This window comes from Mizuhopecten yessoensis, unplaced genomic scaffold, assembly GCF_002113885.1.
Source record: "Mizuhopecten yessoensis strain PY_sf001 unplaced genomic scaffold, ASM211388v2 scaffold716301, whole genome shotgun sequence".
NCBI lineage: Eukaryota > Metazoa > Mollusca > Bivalvia > Pectinida > Pectinidae > Mizuhopecten > Mizuhopecten yessoensis.
The window spans coordinates 192,971-210,660 of NW_018480048.1; the positions used below are offsets into that span (position 1 = coordinate 192,971).

A 17,690-nucleotide genomic window follows, 5' to 3' on the forward strand; every position below is an offset into this window, starting at 1 on the left:
TTCATATGTATAAAGTAATAGTAGGCTTTAGTATGATGGTGTCTTGTGTATGATGGTGCCATTGTGTAAGTACAAAGTAAAAGTAGGCCTTACAGAATGTCTTGTGTGTGACCCCATTTCATATGTATAAAGTAATAGTAGGCTTTAGTATGATGGTGTCTTGTGTATGATGGTGCCATTGTGTAAGTACAAAGTAAAAGTAGGCCTTACAGAATGTCTTGTGTGTGACCCCATTTCATATGTATAAAGTAATAGTAGGCTTTAGTATGATGGTGTCTTGTGTATGATGGTGCCATTTTGTAAGTACAAAGTAAAAGTAGGCCTTACAGAATGTCTTGTGTGTGACGCCATTTCATATGTACTAAATAATAGTTTGCCATACAGAATGTCTTGTGTGCGACGCCATTTCATATGTACTAAGTAATAGGAGGCCTTACAGAATGTCATGTGTGTGACGCCATTTCATATGAACTAAGTAATAGTAGGCCTTACAGAATGTCTTGTGTGACGCCATTTTATATGTACCAAGTAATAGTAGGCCTTACAGAATGTCTTGTGTGTGACGCCATTTCATATGTATAAAGTAATAGTAGGCTTTACAGAATGTCTTGTGTGTGACGCCATTTCATATGTATTAAGTAATAGTAGGCTTTACAGAATGTCGTGTGATGCCATTTTATATGTACAAAGTAAAAATATGATTTACAGATAGTTTTCTGTGTGCCACTTATATTATAATTATTATTGGTCCATCACAAAACAGCACTTTAGGTAAAGTTTTGATCCATAAGAAGAAGCCTGGAGTTTATGTAACATCCATAAATGAACCTTGAAATGCATTTTTTTTATATACATCAATAAATATTGTCTTGATCCACAAGACAATGTCTGTTTTGGATACCACGATCCACACATCACAGTTAGAATATATCCACGTTTGGGAAATCGTTTGATTGGAGAGTACTGCGCTGACTGCTACGAGCACTGCCAGGGCGAATCAGGTCAACTGTACTGCCGGCTAAACTCTCCTCGTCTGTGTACTCATAGCGATTGTTTATCTCTCTCAGGTTCAGCGTCCGGTCTACATCTGAATGGTTAAAAGGTCACATTGTACTCGTATAAATGGCATACCCTTATACCTGGTAACTTCTACGAAAGATAACAATTTAGTGTTATCAAATTTAATACGATTACTGATCAAAAGTCATTTATTTTCAATTTTCTCAATTTTCATTTCCAAGGTCGCATTCGTTCATCTCAATCCAAACAGTTGAACCAGTTGGACCAGAGTTGTTCATTTATGAAATAAGGTCACACTTCGTAATTTGATGGTGCTTTTTCAGGCGAGCCTTGACGAAGCCTTGCAAGGCCTTCATAAGCATTTGCAGATCCGCCAAGAATTATACCAGAAAATGTTACATTTAAAGACAGACAAACCGGTTGAACTGGATACGCAAAAAGGGCCCATATATCCCAAACAATTTTACTTGATGGCCTCTTGGTTCCTGTTTAATTGATAAAATATCTCTAACTCCTGGACTGGGTGCCTGACAGCTGTATCACATATAGATACAGTGGTACTGTAATGTTATTCCTGTTAGTGTATATAGGAAGCTTTACAATATCACAATTTTTTACCAACATGCCGAATGTTTATCCTTTTGCCACCATTCTTTTCTCATCCATGTAAAATACACCCACACAACTGTGGAATATCAGGAAACCGAACAATGAGTTAGGATTAGATATAGACTGGGTTGTGTTAGGATTAGATATAGACTGGGCTGTGTTAGGATTAGATATAGACTGGGCTGTGTTAGGATTAGATATAGACTGGGCTGTGTTAGGATTAGATATAGACTGTGTTGTGTTAGGATTAAATATAGACTGGGTTGTGTTAGGATTAGATATAGACTGGGCTGTGTTAGGATTAAATTTAGACTGTGTTGTGTTTGGATTAAATATAGACTTGGTTGTGTAAGGATTAGATATAGAGTGGGCTGTGTTAGGATTCGATATAGACTGGGCTGCGTTAGGATTAGATATAGACTGTGTTGGGTTAGGATTAAATATCGACTGGGTTGTGTTAGGAGTAAATATAGACTGGGTTGGGTAAGGATTAAATATAGACTGGGTTGTGTCAGGATTAAATATAGACTGGGTTGTGTTTTAGGATTAAATATAGACTGGGTTGTGTTAGGATTGAATATAGACTGGGTCGGTTATATTTACTCACCTGATACACTCCTGTTCCTGCCAGGAAGAAGATCTAGAGTACTGCCTGCAACACTTTCTTCATCAATATTTGTTTCACCAGACATTCCAGTAACGGGCATTGTAGTCGCATCCAGATCTGTAGAGAAATTATGGTTCATCAGTCATATTTGTAGAGATATCACAGTTCATCAGTCATATTTGTACAGAAATTACAGTTCATCAGTCATATTTGTACAGAAATTACTGTTCATCAGTCATATTTGTACATAAATTACAGTTTATCAGTCATATTTGTATAGAAATCACAGTTCATCAGTCATATTTGTACAGAAATTACAGTTCATCAGTCATATTTGTATAGACATTACAGTTCATCAGTTATATTTGTATAGAAATCACAGTTCATCAGTCATATTTGTACAGAAATTACAGTTCATCAGTCATATTTGTACAGACATTACAGTTCATCAGTCATATTTGTATAGAAATTACAGTTCATCAGTCATATTTGTATAGAAATTACAGTTCATCAGTTATATTTGTATAGAAATTACAGTTCATCAGTCATATTTGTATAGAAATTACAGTTCATCAGTCATATTTGTATAGAAATTACAGTTCATCAGTCATATTTGTATAGAAATTACAGTTCATCAGTCATATTTGTATAGAAATTACAGTTCATCAGTCATATTTGTATAGAAATTACAGTTCATCAGTCATATTTGTATAGAAATTACAGTTCATCAGTCATATTTGTATAGAAATTACAGTTCATCAGTCATATTTGTATAGAAATTACAGTTCATCAGTCATATTTGTATAGAAATTACAGTTCATCAGTCATATTTGTATAGAAATTACAGTTCATCAGTCATATTTGTATAGAAATTACAGTTCATCAGTCATATTTGTATAGAAATTACAGTTCATCAGTCATATTTGTATAGAAATTACAGTTCATCAGTCATATTTGTATAGAAATTACAGTTCATCAGTTATATTTGTATAGAAATTACAGTTCATCAGTTATATTTGTATAGAAATCACTGTTCATCAGTCATATTTGTATAGAAATTACAGTTCATCAGTTATATTTGTATAGAAATTACAGTTCATCAGTCATATTTGTATAGAAATTACAGTTCATCAGTCATATTTGTACAGAAATTACAGTTTATCAGTCATATTTGTATAGAAATCACAGTTCATCAGTCATATTTGTACAGAAATTACAGTTCATCAGTCATATTTGTACAGAAATTACAGTTCATCAGTCATATTTGTATAGAAATTACAGTTCATCAGTCATATTTGTATAGAAATTACAGTTCATCAGTCATATTTGTATAGAAATTACAGTTCATCAGTCATATTTGTATAGAAATTACAGTTCATCAGTCATATTTGTATAGAAATTACAGTTCATCAGTCATATTTGTATAGAAATTACAGTTCATCAGTTATATTTGTATAGAAATTACAGTTCATCAGTTATATTTGTATAGAAATCACAGTTCATCAGTCATATTTGTATAGAAATTACAGTTCATCAGTCATATTTGTATAGAAATTACAGTTCATCAGTCATATTTGTATAGAAATTACAGTTCATCAGTCATATTTGTATAGAAATTACAGTTCATCAGTTATATTTGTATAGAAATTACAGTTCATCAGTCATATTTGTATAGAAATTACAGTTCATCAGTCATATTTGTACAGAAATTACAGTTTATCAGTCATATTTGTATAGAAATCACAGTTCATCAGTCATATTTGTACAGAAATTACAGTTCATCAGTCATATTTGTACAGACATTACAATTCATCAGTCATATTTGTACAGAAATCACAGTTCATCAGTCATGTTTGTACACATACAGTGACCAGTGTGTCTACCAGTCTGGCCAGTGTGTGTCCGTCTGCACTGTGTCCAATATAACTACTAGTCCCTGTGTCCAGTATTTGGTAAGTGTGTCCAGGTACACAGTGTCCAGTGTGTCTACCAGTCTGGCCAGTGTGTGTCCGTCTGCACAGTGTCCAATGTAACTACCAGTCCCTGTGTCCAGTATGTGGTCAGTGTGTCCAGGTACACAGTGTCCAGTGTGTCTACCAGTCTGGCCAGTGTGTGTCCGTCTGCACGGTGTCCAACATAACTACCAGTCCCTGTGTCCAGTATGTGGTCAGTGTGTCCAGGTACAGTGTCCAGTGTGTCTACCAGTCTGGCCAGTGTGTGTCCGTCTGCACTGTGTCCAATGTAACTACCAGTTCCTGTGTCCAGTAAGTGGTCTGTGTGTCCACCTGTAGTATCTACCAGTTTTCTGTGTCCAGTATGTGGTCAGTGTTTCCATCTGTAGTATCTACCAGTTTATTGTGTTCAGTATTACCCCCACTCTGTGGTCAGTGTGTCCACCTGCACAGTGTCAGTGTATTATCTACCAGTCCATTTGTCTATTATGTCCACCAGTCTGTGGTCAGTGTGTCCACGTACCCAGTGTCCAGTGTGTCTACCAGTCCCTGTGTCTAACATGTCCACCAGTCTGTGGTCAGTGTGTCCACGTACACAGTGTCCAGTGTGTCTACCAGTCTGTGGTCAGTGTGTCCACGTACACAGTGTCCAGTGTGTCTACCAGTCTGTGGTCAGTGTGTCCACGTACACAGTGTCCAGTGGGTCTTCCAGTCTGTGGTCAGTGTGTCCACGTACACAGTGTCCAGTGTGTCTACCAGTCCCTGTGTCTAACATGTTAACATACCTTTATCCAGTTCCTTTTGATCTGGTTCATCATCCAACAAGTCTGTCTGCAGCTTGGCAAAATTAATGAACACCTAGCAAAATGAAGATAAGACTGTTTATCAATACAGTTACATAATGTTTAGAATGCAGTTGATGTGTGTGTGAATAAAATGGAGTACAGAGTCATCTTGCTATAAACACCTGGAATAATTCAAAAACCAGCATCATAGTAATCATGGTAATCATAGTAATCTTCCATCATTGGAAATCTCTATAGAGATTGTTGCGATGCCTCTTCTTTTTGCTTTATTCGCGTTAACTTTAAACGCCTAAACCCTACTTTTAGTTTGTTCCTACTCTTTGTTATACCTGTTCCCACGTATTGCAAAAACCTATAGTGTTCAGTTTGGACAGATTATGCTGCAACACTGGTGCAGGTCATGAAATGTCTACTTGATCAGTAACCCCCCAGTGGTCTGGGATAATTTACCTGGTCCATCGTAGTCTGGGATACAGAATAGTCCTCGACATTCAGCTCCTGTCTGACCTCCTCAATCTGTCGGAACAGGTTGGACAGTTTGACGTCACACTTGAGCTGGTACTGGACCATGTTGTAGTGTTTTTCCTTCAGTTCTGCCCCTGCGAACGTCTGCATGATGAAGTCGTGCACGCGTTTAAGATTAGGACGCTCTCCAGCCACACGGAAGATCACTGTGTATCCCTCTCCAAACCTGTACAGAGACAGCAGTTGCCAGTACAAAATGTCCTACACAGAAATTGCCCATAAGACACTGTTGTTTACATTATAGATTGTCGGATACAATTTCATTCTCCTAAATTCTGACACTGATTAGTAAGTTTACAGTTAAAACAAACAGGTGGGAATAAAGTAGTAAATTACCCTAAAAGCTGACTTTTATTTGCATTTAAAAAGTTCAAACTATTCAGGGAGGAAAGTTTTACATTGTCAATGCTGCTGAAATACCTATTTCATATTGTGTCAAACTGTTTATGTGTGCATATTTTATGCTGATTTGGTAAATACGAAATTCGCAAAAACAAATTCCACAGCCAGAAAACCGACCATTTTTACAGTAGGTAAGTGAGCTTACCTTACAGGTAAGGCTACACAGGCACAAAACTTACCTGTTTTTGAGATGCTGAGTACTGCCCATACACATAAACCTTCCATTGACCATGATTCCTAAGCGACTACACAGAGCCTCACACTCCTCCATACTGTAACACACAAAACACATACAAGTAATGACAGGAGGAATTTAACACAAATCATCAAATCTTATTCCTCCGATGTATTTATCAATGTGCAAGTATATTCCGGAAGCTTTCATAAATTTTGTTTCTTTGTTTGTAAATTATTTTTTTTTCTTAAATTTTTTACATTCGTATACAATACAGTTACAATATATACATAACATGACATAAAACAAAAATATATATAAAGACACACACACTCATTCATTATCATGAGTTCGTAATTTAATGTCCTTGAAACAGCCAAAGTCATATATGAGGAAGTGTGCTTCGGGAGACACCGCTGGAAAGGGAAAGTAGGTAGAAAAGAAAAAGACAAGAAAGATATGAAACGAAAAAGATCTCCAGGATTAATAGCAATGGGGGCAGCAGATCAATTTTGGTCTCTTCCAGGTCTTCTTCATAAAAGAGCAGAAAAAAACTCTGCAGGGGGGCCACATTAGTCGCCTCTTACGATCATGCAGTGGGCTAACAGCTCAGCAGGCCTTATGTTTCATCGAACCTGCACAGGTGATCCGTATAAAGATTGAAATTTATTATATATACAATAACATGTATGGAAATTAAGCTTACTTTATATAACATGATGGTTATATATAAGTTACGACCAATAGTTTGTATTACCTGTGTGAGGTTAGTATCACAGATCGGCCATCCTTTACAATGGCGTTAATACAATTCCACAAAAATCTCCGGGCCCGAGGATCCATGCCTGTTGTTGGTTCATCCTGAATAACAATTTTACATTGAATTATGCATGAAATAAATGTTGCAACATATTTACGTTAATAAAAATCCTATTACAAATAATGAGTTGTCCCATGGGAGAGATCTCAGGCCCTTACAAAAAATATAATGGAAAGGTTGTCAACGAGGGAGATTGTCGTGGGCAATTACCAGAAATATAATGGAGGGGTTGCCAAAGAGGGAGATTGTTGTGGGTGCTCACCAGAAATATAATGGAGGGGTTGTCAATGAGGGAGATTGTTGTTGGTACTCACCAGAAATATAATGGAGGGGTTGCCAATGAGAGAGATGGCTGTGGACAGCTTCCGCTTGTTTCCCCCGGAGTAACCTTCTGATAATTTGTCAGCATACTGTAACAGGTTCAGTTTCCTTATAGCCCACTCAGCAACCTGTAGAGGAAAATATTCATCTGGGTATCAATTCATCTGGGTATCATTTTGATGTGGTTTCAAGGTATGTACGTCTCCATACAATATGAAACTCAGTATTGCAATTTTTTTTCAGACATGAAATGACTTAATTCAGAAACAACAAAAGCCGGATAAAATACTGTAGGTGTATCATGACCTCCCAAAATTATTGTGTATCATATTGTATTCAAAATATTGCTATATATTGTCTCACAATATATCATTGCAGACCTATTGTATACAGTATCTGTGGCTACCAAATTACAGCTAGAAATCTGCATTGCAGAACAGTGTGCTAGTAACACTGATGTAAGTGGAGTGTGTTAGCACTATTACCTCTTTGATGTCCTTCTCAGGAATGCCACGGAGCCTAGCGTAAAATGACAGGATTTCTCTGCCCGTGAGTAGACTGTCGAAGGCGTCAAACTGTGGACAGTACCCAATACTCCTGTGTACACTGACCATGTCTGAGAGGATACTGAAGTCCAAAACACAAACATGAAATCACTGTAAAGATTGGTTAAGACTTCATCAACTTTCAAAAAGTTTGTTCATGGTTTTTATTTACGTCAATATTTAATAACTAAGGTACAAAGGTTTTACCTCTTTGCTTTCAATACATGATTAACAAAAGGCATTCATTCATTATGAAGATTTATTAAGCTTTGTCTTGTCAATAAAACAGAAAACTCTGTTTTGCCAATAACATTGTTGCCTGTTTGTTTTCTTCATAAGAATAAAATTATATTCAAAGAGTAAGATCAATAATAAACTTTGGGGGCTGCATAAAATAGTTGGCAGTGTGCCAGGCACTGGACCATAAGGTTGTATTTTGGATCCAGTTAACAGCAAAATGTGGTTGTGTCCCTTGGCAAGACATGTCTCTCCCTTTACTCAACTCTATCTGTGAAGAGTGGAGTAGAACATTGTCTGGGGTGGGTACTAGGGCTTCTGTGCTGTAGTACTCAAGTGGTATGTTGCTATAAATGAGGCATTTGAAACACTGGAAACACAGACCCATAACAAGCAGGACACCTATACAAACTCTATAGCAAACATACACAAGCACCTGCTCACATTATATGTAAATGTTAAGGGGATGACATGATAAGATGCGTTAGAGTGAGGCTGTTCCTACTCTCTCTTGATTGTGTTAACCCTTTAACCCCTAGGTAGCTTTAGTAGTCCCTACCATCCATTTATATGGATAAGTCCATCATGGTCTACAGTGGTGAAAGGGTTAAACACATATTTCTGTTATTTCCTGAATGAGTAATTTCCTTGAGATTAGGTCTTACCTGTGGCCATTGACATAGGCGTTGCCTTCTGAAACACTGACGTCACCAGTAAGCATCTTGAAGGTGGTAGTCTTGCCGGCCCCATTAACCCCCAAAAGTCCAAAGCACTGGCCCTTCGGGACCCCTACACAAAGACTATCCACAGCAGTGTTCCTGCCTTTCTTACCTCTTAGTCCATATACCTGTGGAAAAACGGGTGCAACTGTCACAAATTTACATCTTTTTTTAACATTATTTTTGCTTCATTACAAAAATTACATACATTTATTAACTTTTATTGACAAATTTCATATTAAACATTCAAGATTTTCAAGAGCAAAAAATACTAAAAATCAGGCATACAGTGGGCAAAAAGAGGTAGTTTCTCCTGTAAGAGTCATATGCACACATGTCATCCTTATGCTTTTTATTCTTAGACTTACTGTATGCTATACCTAGGTAATCCCTTGCTTTTTCATGCAGATGCCTTAAAAATACATTTATTATTTCTCTCCAGTGTGCAAGATATGTAGTCTTTTGTCAATCAAATTTGATACCTTTGTTAGTCCCGCTATTCTTAATACATCATCTGGATTTTTTTTCTCCATGATACGTTTCCTTTCTCGGGCAACATCAGGATCTTCATCCTCCAAGCTGGCATGAGTTGGCTTCCTCTGCCAGAAACACTTGATTCCTCGCTTGATACAGAAGTTATACTCAATGAGGATATTGAAAATGAAGAAAACTAGACCAACAATGAACAGAGCCAACAGATTCTTGCCGACTTGATCGAACTCAAATGGACTTGGTGGCCCACCAGAGGAGAACCCTACAACAATAAAATATCAAATAGTTATCACCTTTAATAGAGTTAAAGAACTTAATTACAATGTTGTTTTTAACAGATGCTTCACTGTACAGATGCTTCACTGTACAGAGGTTTTACTGTACAGAGGTTTCACTGTACATATGCTTCACTGTACAGAGGTTTCAGTGTACAGAGGTTTCACTGTTCATAGGTTTTATTGTACAGGGGTTTCACTGTACATATGCTTTACTGTACAGAGGTTCCACTGTACATATGCTTCACTGTACAGAGGTTTCACTGTACATGTGTTTCACTGTACAGAGGTTTCACTGTACAGATGTTTCACTGTACAGAGGTTTCACTGTACAGAGGTTTCACTGTACAGAGGTTTCATTGTACAGGGGTTTCACTGTACAGATACTTTACTGTACAGATGTTTCACTGTACAGAGGTTTCATTGTACAGGGGTTTCACTGTACAGATGCTTTACTGTACAGAGGTTTCACTGTACAGAGGTTTCAGTGTACACACAAGCCAAAGAGTCATGGCTAAGGAGGCTTCAGAGTATGTGCTAACCACAGAATCTTGGCTAATTAGTAGATTTCATTTCACTTCACGTCTAGCAGTCTACACTATTTTTTCATCTGAAATACAGGTATTGAATCCGCTTGTCTCTTTCAAGGCTTACAAAACTCTCAATGAATAGACTTACAAAACTTTCAATGAATAGACTTACAAAACTCTCAATGAATAGACTTACAAAACTCTCAATGAATAAACACACTCTCAATGAATCGACTCCTTTCAGCTTCTATCAAAGAGATCAAAGGTATGAAGATTTCTGTCAGTTCCCAGGTTAACCCTTTCACCCCCATGTAACTTAAGTAGACTCTTCCATGCATTGATATGGATGAGTCCATTATAGTCTACAGTGGTGAAAGGGTTAATTAACTTAAATCATTGGCTGGCTGACTCATACAGCACCTTCAATTTTGTCACGATATAAAACAAAAACGGAACCCTTGGATTTCAAAGACGGGTTTAGAAGACTTACCAAACTCTGCATTGGCCTCTGCGTATAGCTGGTTGGTGGACATATCCATAAGGCCTCGGCCCAGACAGTACTGGGGGAATATCAGGAACACTTTCTTCAGTAAGATGTTAATATTCTTCAACTCCTGTAGAAAAAAATAAAACAGCAAAATAAGGATGACCATCAGCATACAGCAGTGGTTTGAAACAGGACTGGTTGAAGATTTAACAAGAAGTACTGGGTACTTTTTAGTTGTGTATATACCCTTCATATTGACCATAAAAATATGTTCTCGACCTCTAAAGAAGTATTTTCACATTGCAGTGAAGATCATGAAAAGGATAAAGAACACTCAATCCAATGGTTATACATGTACATGTGTGTATGATGTTTCATCAAAAGATTTCAGGCATTCGGCAGAAACTGAGAAATAATGGCACTTGTACATAAACAAATTATTTTCTTTTTCATTTTACATTTGGTCAGATGAATTGAAAACCACAACAGGATATCATCAAATTTTCAATTTTCCACATACCTCATCGTCCCTTTCCAGGAATTCCAAGATGAAGGTTGCCATGGTCGAGGTGGTGCCAAGGAAGATGTTGATAGACTGTAGTGTTACCATGGCAGTGCTAGGAATACTGAATAATCGACTGAATGGGTGCATCACTGGGATCATAGCCCACCTATAAATAAAGGGAGATAACTTGTTTCGATACAGTTACCATGTTGGACAGATTTCTGCATAACATAATTACTAACACATTATATGATAGCTCTACTTTTTCACTGTGGAGTAAAATCATTTCAGTAGTCATTTTGTAAACACATGCAGTTCTGTTTTTGAAAACTGCCCAGTGATTAGACGAAATCATAAATTGATAACGTTCAACCAATCAAATATGATAATATTGACACTAGTATTGTTTGTCTTGAGAGACAACCAGTACTGACTGTGAGCACACAGCACACATACAAAGTCAATATTATTAACTAGAGAAAGTGGTAATACCAAGGTGAAGGGTTTATTTACAAACAGAAAAGTTGACTTGCTGATGGAGCGGTTTGCCCTCTCATTTATCTTAACAGGTTACTCACCCATAGAAAAAGAGAAGGGCTAGCAGACAGGGCCCATTCATAGGACCAACATAGGCTTCCCGTCCAAACGCAAGGAAGATGAACAACATCAGCACACAGGACACAAAGTAGCTCATCTGCAACACAACATTCAATTACACATTAATTTAAAATATTTTCAAGTTGAACTAGTTTTAGGGATTTTATTTTATTTCCATTTTTTAAAGACAATGAAATCTAATTATGTCATTTTGGTTGAAATTGATAGAAATACAGCTGAATAAAATGAAAAACAATACCTTTAGTTTACAATTGCAAAAAAAAAAATTATGACGAAACTCTCTTCCTACATTCGCAAGTTAACAGAATAAACGAATAAAAAAAATCTGGGTTATTGAATTTAAATGAAAGTGCCAGCAGATGTGAGACCTCTGAGGAGAGAAGTACTGACCATGTCCCAGGCAGTGTTGGATATCCAGTACACAGTTGGGTTCACTCCGCTCACAAACTGTAGATGTTTGGAGTTGGACGCGCGTTCCTCTATCAGTACCATGGTAAAGCTGGCCGGTATGAAGGACATGGCAAAGATCATACAGATGGCTATCACCAGGTCCACCCCACCAGCTCGCCTGTCACAAACAATATACTTCCTTAATGTTACACCAACACCCATGTACCACATCTATAACAACACTGGAGATCATATGAGAGACACTTGTGACAAAGTGATTTCTTACGAAATACCAAAAGGGTTAGCCAGATGTCTGTTTCTGGAAAAGTTGCCCTTTGGTGGTGGTAGTGTATAAAGCTTTTGGCATTTGATAAAAAAAAACTTCATTTACTTCTTTCCATCGTTGGCCATCTGCCTACCTAAGCTGATTTACACAGTATGAAAGGAGTAAAAGCAATCACATAGCAAATGTAACGACTGATTCTGAATCTGTATGACCTGTCTAGATAATAAAGTTTTTACTGGAAGAATAAAAGGCAGGTTGCTGGCACCTGAGTCACTTGCTGTGTATATGTAGTAGATACTTACAGTAGTTTGGCGGTGAGCTGAGGCCTGGTGTGTATATGTAGTAGATACTTAAAGTAGTTTGGCGGTGAGCTGAGACTTTGTGTGTATATGTAGTAGATACTTACAGCAGTTTGGCGGTGAACTGAGACTTGGTGAGTATATGTAGTAGATACTTACAGTAGTGTGGCGGTCAGCTGAGACTTGGTGTGTATATGTAATAGATACTTACAGTAGTTTGTTGGTTAGCTGAGACTTGGTGTATTCCACTGGGTGGTTGAAGGTGACGATGCCGTAGTCTGTCGGTTTTGAAATGTTGGGTGCCATGCTACGTAGAATCAGGTTGTTCATCACATTTGTATACGCAACAATGGCCGACCAGCCCTTGTTGTTGTACCACACCTACAGGTAAAATAACATCAATATGATGTAGTAGATACTTACAGTAGTTTGGTGGTGAGCTGAGACTTGGTGTGTATATGTAGAAGATACTTACAGTAGTTTGGCGGTGAACTGGGACTTGGTGTGTATATGTAGTAGATGCTTACAGTAGTTTGGCGGTGAGCTGAGGCCTGGTGTGTATATGTAGTAGATACTTCCAGTAGTTTGGCGGTGAGCTGAGACCTGGTGTGTATATGTAGAAGATACTTACAGTAGTTTGGCGGTGGACTGGGACTTGGTGTGTATATGTAGTAGATAGTTACAGTAGTGTGGCGGTGAGCTGAGACTTGGTGCGTATATGTAGGAGATACTTACAGTAGTTTGGCGGTGGGCTGAGACTTGGTGTGTATATGTAGTAGATGCTTACAGTAGTTTGGCGGTGAGCTGAGACTTTGTGTGTATATGTAGTAGATACTTACAGCAGTTTGGCGGTGAACTGAGACTTGGCGTGTATATGTAGTAGATACTTACAGTAGTGTGGCGGTGAGCTGAAACTTGGGGTGTATATGTAGTAGATACTTACAGTAGTGTGGCGGTCAGCTGAGACTTGGTGTGTATATGTAGGAGATACACACAGTAGTTTGGCGGTGAACTGAGACTTGGTGGGTATATGTAGTAGATACTTACAGTAGTGTGGCGGTGAACTGAGACTTGGTGTGGATATGTAGTAGATACTTACAGTAGTTCGGCGGTGAGCTGAGACTTGGTGTGTATATGTAATAGATACTTACAGTAGTTTGTTGGTGAGCTGAGACCTGGCGTGTATATGTAGTAGATACTTACAGCAGTTTGGCGGTGAACTGAGACTTGGTGTGTATATGTAGAAGATACTAACAGTAGTTTGACGGAGAACTGAGACTTGGTGTGTATATGTAGAAGATACTAACAGTAGTTTGACGGAGAACTGAGACTTGGTGTGTATATGTAGTAGTTACTTACAGTAGTTTGGCGGTGAGCTGAGGCCTGGTGTGTATATGTAGTAGATACTTCCAGTAGTTTGGCGGTGAGCTGAGACTTTGTGTGTATATGTAGTAGATACTTACGGTAGTTTGGCGGTGAGCTGAGACTTGGTGTGTATATGTAACAGATAATTACAGTAGAGTGGAGGTGAACTGAGACTTGGTGTGTATATATAGTAGATACTTACAGTAGTTTGGCTGTGAGCTGAAACCTGGTGTGTATATGTAGTAGATACTTACAGTAGTGTGGCGGTCAGCTGAGACTTGGTGTGTATATGTAGGAGATACTTACAGTAGTTTGGCGGTGAACAGAGACTTGGTGTGTATATGTAGTAGATGCTTACAGTAGTTTGGCGGTGAACTGAGACTTGGTGTGTATATGTAGTAGATACTAACAGTAGTGTGGCGGTGAGCTGAGACTTGGTGTGTATATGTAATAGATACTTACAGTAGTTTGTTGGTTAGCTGAGACTTGGTGTATTCCACTGGGTGGTTGAAGGTGACGATGCCGTAGTCTGTCGGTTTTGAAATGTTGGGTGCCATGCTACGTAGAATCAGGTTGTTCATCACATTTGTATACGCAACAATGGCCGCCCAGCCCTTGTTGTTGTACCACACCTACAGGTAAAATAACATCAATATGACTACAGGTGAATTTGGTCTGCCTCAGCCTGAATACACAGGTAAACAGTGCCAACCTAACTACAGGTAAACTTAGGTTGTTTTTAATTTGACTGCAGGTAAAACAAGTCTGCCTCAATCTGACATCAGGTAAACTTAGTGTAATCTGAATCGAGTAACTTAGTTTGCCTAAATCTGACTACAGGTAAACCTACTGAAAATCTGACTACAAGTCAACCTAGTGTCAGTCTGACTACAGGTAAACTTAGTGTCAGTCTGACTACAGGTAAACCTAGTGTCAATCTGACTACAGGTAAACCTAGTGTCAATCTGACTACAGGTAAACCTAGTGTCAATCTGACTACAGGTAAACCTAGTCTGTCTCAATTTGACAACAGGAAAACTTAGGTTGTCTTAAATCTTACTACAGATAAGCGAGTAAAATTTCAGCAAAAATACATAGAACATGCAAAATAAATGCAGAAGTGTAAAGTATTTGACACCAGTGTTCAGCCGTACCTTGTTAACGTCGCTAGAGAAGAGGTCGCGGACCCAGTCCCAATCTGGTGAGGTAGTGTTTAGAACCTGAGAGGCATTCTGTAGGGCCTTCTGTAGTTCCACAGCCTCAGGCTCTACATCTCCAAAGGAAAACCCACCGTACCTGTGGCAATAGTTAACATATCAATTAATAGTGGACATCTCTACACATGTTTTTACACCTGTCTATTGTGGCCAACCCTAGTTTTCATACCTGTCTAGCTAATGCAGTCAGCATATGGCAGTCGTCATTACACTTACAAATGTTTACAGCAGTCGACCTGGTATTTACATCTGACATTTATACCTGTTTAGTTATGGTAATGATCTACACATTTTTAAATAAAATTGGACATCTTTATATTTACAACTGTTTTTATTTTGTCGATGCTGTATATATGCTATAGTATTTTTCCACTACCCAGTTTGTCTTTTCTATATGTCTATTGTTCTGTCTCCAGCAATCGCTTCTAACTCTTCATCAGTCATACTCGCGTTTATGACTCACGATGACTATGGTTAAGTATTGATAAATAATAATAATATTAAATTTGAGTTTTCACACTATTCTTTAAACCACAAGTCACATACGAAAAATAGGTATCCAAAATCTGTTATCATAAAAATACTTGTCTGACTTACAGGAAGTTTATAACTACATTGTATTATCTTTTACAGGAATGCAGGTGCTTTGTTACCATACCTTTTCAAAAATATGACATTTTTAAACCTTTATTTCATATTTAAAGCATTACAAAGATAGGTTGATCCCAGCTCTGATCTGTTGAGGAAGACTTACCTTCTCTTTAAGTAACGTTTGTGAGTTCTGAGAATCCATTCACTAATGTTACGGGTCGTCATGTTGTACAGCGTATCAGTGGTGGGAAGGTTGACAAAGGATGGCTCTGGACCTCCAGCACCTGTAGGAGGGGAAAATGTAACTCTCATTTTTAAAACATAAAAGTGTCTATTTAACATCTTCATATTTGTGCATGCTGACTTTGCAGGCTGTCTTTGGTTCAGAAATTTGAACATTACCATGTTGCTGAATGTATATTTTATTATTTACAGGGTGTGAATACATTTGCCTACTTTACAGTAATGTTGTAAGCATATAATTTCTTACAGAACAATAATTCTCACTCAAACAAAAACAGGAATTACAATTATTAAGTGTGGGGCTGAATGTGTTCATAAACAGTAACCAACTCATGAAATGTTGAACATGTATTAGTAATGTTGAGAGGACAGGGAATGATGGGACACCATTGGAAGGCAGGGAATGATAAGATAGTGTTATATTTAAGAGACAGGGAACGTGGTTGCGATTTCAATTTCTGCCGACAGCTTAGAAGATGGAGGTACTCACCATCAGGACATCTCTGCCAGCCAGAGTCACAGGAACACTGGGGGTTGTTTCTCCCTGCCACAGCAGCTGAGGACCATTGCCTGATAGCCTTACTTCTCCAGTCACCTTCACAGGGAAATTCACTGCAAATGTCATAACATCAGGAGTTACATATACATTTAAATTTTACCCACCAAGGACATTGACCAACACAAGGTCCACTGTTACCTTTTTTGTATAATATCAATGAACGACATGGTCTGACACCATAACTCACCTAACAGGGTCTCACATATACATACATTAAAATTTTACTACTTTGATTAAAAGAAACTTACGATATGGAATGTATAGAGGGATTCATGCATCTGTTGCCGACACAAGGATTTTTCACAAGCATTTCAAGGTTCTTCTCTCCTTTTGAGCTGGGACCGTCCATACTGCAGGATATGAAATAGCATATAAGTAAAACAAAACAAACTCCAAAGGGATAAAAAAAAAATGACAATTAAGAGGTACATTTCACATAACCTTTTACATGTGTATCATTTAATTAGGAAATATGTGTAGAAACATGCATTAACAGTAAGCAGTAGGGCACCAGGTAGGGTGCAACATGATGCAGAATTTGAGTCCAGTAATTAGGGTACTATGCCTATATTTGGTATATCTATCACAATAAGTTTGCTGCTATAACTTCAGAAGTGGAGGGTATACCTGTAGAACATGTACAGTTTCTTATCACCCAGTTTGGGGATATAGTGCCAGGGGTGCAGCTCCAGGGCAGGCTCCTCAGTCAGGGGTGGGGATATCTCCGCAAATATCATAGCCAACAACACAAATATGGCAGGAAGCACAATCTATAAACAAGAACAAAACAACTTATTATTTCATACCTCAATGGAGTCATTAGAACCAACACAAAACATCAACTTCTCATCATAACCACAAGTGTTATTCAGCCCCTGTATCTTTAGCCTTTGTTTGCTGCTGTAAGCAGTGGCTATGATTGTAAGCTACTTTCATTTTCTTCCTATTCTTCCATATATCTTTTTTCTCTCACTTTTACAAGGGAGAATGGGATCAACGTCCGCTAGAGGTATGTTCAGTGAAGGTCAGCTTACCTCAGTTGATGGATTCCTTAATGGAATACACTCGTCTGGACGTAAGAGTAGTCAAGATTCA

The 17,690-nt window shown here is 38.0% G+C and overlaps 1 protein-coding gene across 3 annotated transcripts in view; it reads right to left on the minus strand.

Annotated features, from left to right (window-relative positions):
* Positions 1–270: 270 nt before the first annotated feature.
* The window catches only part of LOC110442797 (ATP-binding cassette sub-family A member 7-like), a 57,873-nt gene continuing 40,453 nt past the window's right edge, over positions 271–17,690 (minus strand). For all 3 annotated transcript variants that reach the window (XM_021486585.1, XM_021486583.1, XM_021486584.1), the window contains 20 exons: positions 17,223–17,365; positions 16,844–16,945; positions 16,527–16,648; positions 15,957–16,077; positions 15,140–15,281; positions 14,448–14,617; positions 12,036–12,213; positions 11,606–11,721; positions 11,043–11,193; positions 10,526–10,649; positions 9,221–9,492; positions 8,685–8,866; positions 7,723–7,864; positions 7,231–7,365; positions 6,854–6,957; positions 6,101–6,193; positions 5,445–5,685; positions 4,974–5,046; positions 2,237–2,353; positions 271–1,087 (listed from right to left, as the gene is read on the minus strand). In XM_021486585.1, coding sequence (XP_021342260.1) covers positions 921–1,087; positions 2,237–2,353; positions 4,974–5,046; positions 5,445–5,685; positions 6,101–6,193; positions 6,854–6,957; positions 7,231–7,365; positions 7,723–7,864; positions 8,685–8,866; positions 9,221–9,492; positions 10,526–10,649; positions 11,043–11,193; positions 11,606–11,721; positions 12,036–12,213; positions 14,448–14,617; positions 15,140–15,281; positions 15,957–16,077; positions 16,527–16,648; positions 16,844–16,945; positions 17,223–17,365 — 2,895 coding nt within the window. In that variant the 3' untranslated portion in view covers positions 271–920. The remainder of the gene's footprint in view (positions 1,088–2,236; positions 2,354–4,973; positions 5,047–5,444; positions 5,686–6,100; positions 6,194–6,853; positions 6,958–7,230; positions 7,366–7,722; positions 7,865–8,684; positions 8,867–9,220; positions 9,493–10,525; positions 10,650–11,042; positions 11,194–11,605; positions 11,722–12,035; positions 12,214–14,447; positions 14,618–15,139; positions 15,282–15,956; positions 16,078–16,526; positions 16,649–16,843; positions 16,946–17,222; positions 17,366–17,690) is intronic.